Source organism: Trichinella spiralis (genome assembly GCF_000181795.1).
Source record: "Trichinella spiralis strain ISS 195 chromosome Unknown Scfld42, whole genome shotgun sequence".
NCBI lineage: Eukaryota > Metazoa > Nematoda > Enoplea > Trichinellida > Trichinellidae > Trichinella > Trichinella spiralis.
This window is the reverse complement of record NW_003526981.1, coordinates 1-902: the sequence shown is the minus strand read 5'-3', so window position 1 is coordinate 902 and position 902 is coordinate 1. Positions and strand designations below refer to the sequence as shown.

Sequence of the window (902 nt, the reverse complement as noted above, 5' to 3'; positions counted from 1 at the left end):
AATTTTGCAGTGTGCTCGTTCGAAGCAACTTGAAAGATTAAATTCAAAAAAAAAGATATTAAAGAAGCTATACCCGTGATTTTCACACGATGAAAAATTCGAACAAAGATGAAGGAAAAGTCCAATTTTGTAAAGATATCGCAGTTGAAGTATATGGAGCTTATGGAAGAGGAGAACATCACCGACAATTATACGAGGAAATTGGTACACTTTTCGACCAGCTTCAAAGTGCTATAAGTGAAAACTTAAAAGTTAAAGAAATTGAATATAGCACTCATAAAAAATTGGACCAATTAAAATATGAATTGGATAAGGAGCTGGATGAAATCAGAAAAAAGAGAATGGAAATTTTTCATCTTGAGTGCCAGTATAAAATCAAACACACAGCAGATGTAGATGAAAAAGATTTGTCAAATTCAGACACGGATCATCATACATCGCCATCCGAGCGCAAAAAGTTATCACTCTCTTGTATATCTGAAAAAGATATTGTTCACGCGAATGATGAAATGCAAACACTGAAAAGTGAAGAAAAGGAAACGGGAGAACTTTCAATGTGCTTCAGTGGGATAAAACAAGTTAATGAAATTCATACCTTGTTAAATGAAATGGAAGAATGTAGCAAAAGTTTTCAACAATTAGCAGAATCTGAAAAGGAATCAGCTCATCATGTGTCAAACGATTTTATCAGTATCTCTGAAAAATTTCTAAATGGCAGTTCATTTTTTACAGATTTTACAGATGTAAAACTTGAATCAGGAAGGAAATTTCAAAATGAAAAAACAGAAGAATCCATCTCCAAAACTGCTAATTCATCAGCACATGCAAAAACAACCGCTCAGAGTTTTCTAAAAAAGTATAGTTAGTATATTCAGTTAGTATTCGGATCCTCTAGAGTCGAC

General features: G+C 33.0%; 1 protein-coding gene across 1 annotated transcript; it reads left to right on the top strand.

Moving 5' to 3' along the window:
* Positions 1-89: 89 nt before the first annotated feature.
* On the top strand, positions 90-861 carry Tsp_14604 (hypothetical protein; the record flags this gene model as incomplete). Its single annotated transcript, XM_003371081.1, has 1 exon — positions 90-861. A coding segment is annotated over exon 1 (772 nt), but the record flags the coding sequence as incomplete, so codon positions are not given.
* Between the last annotated feature and the right edge of the window lie 41 nt (positions 862-902).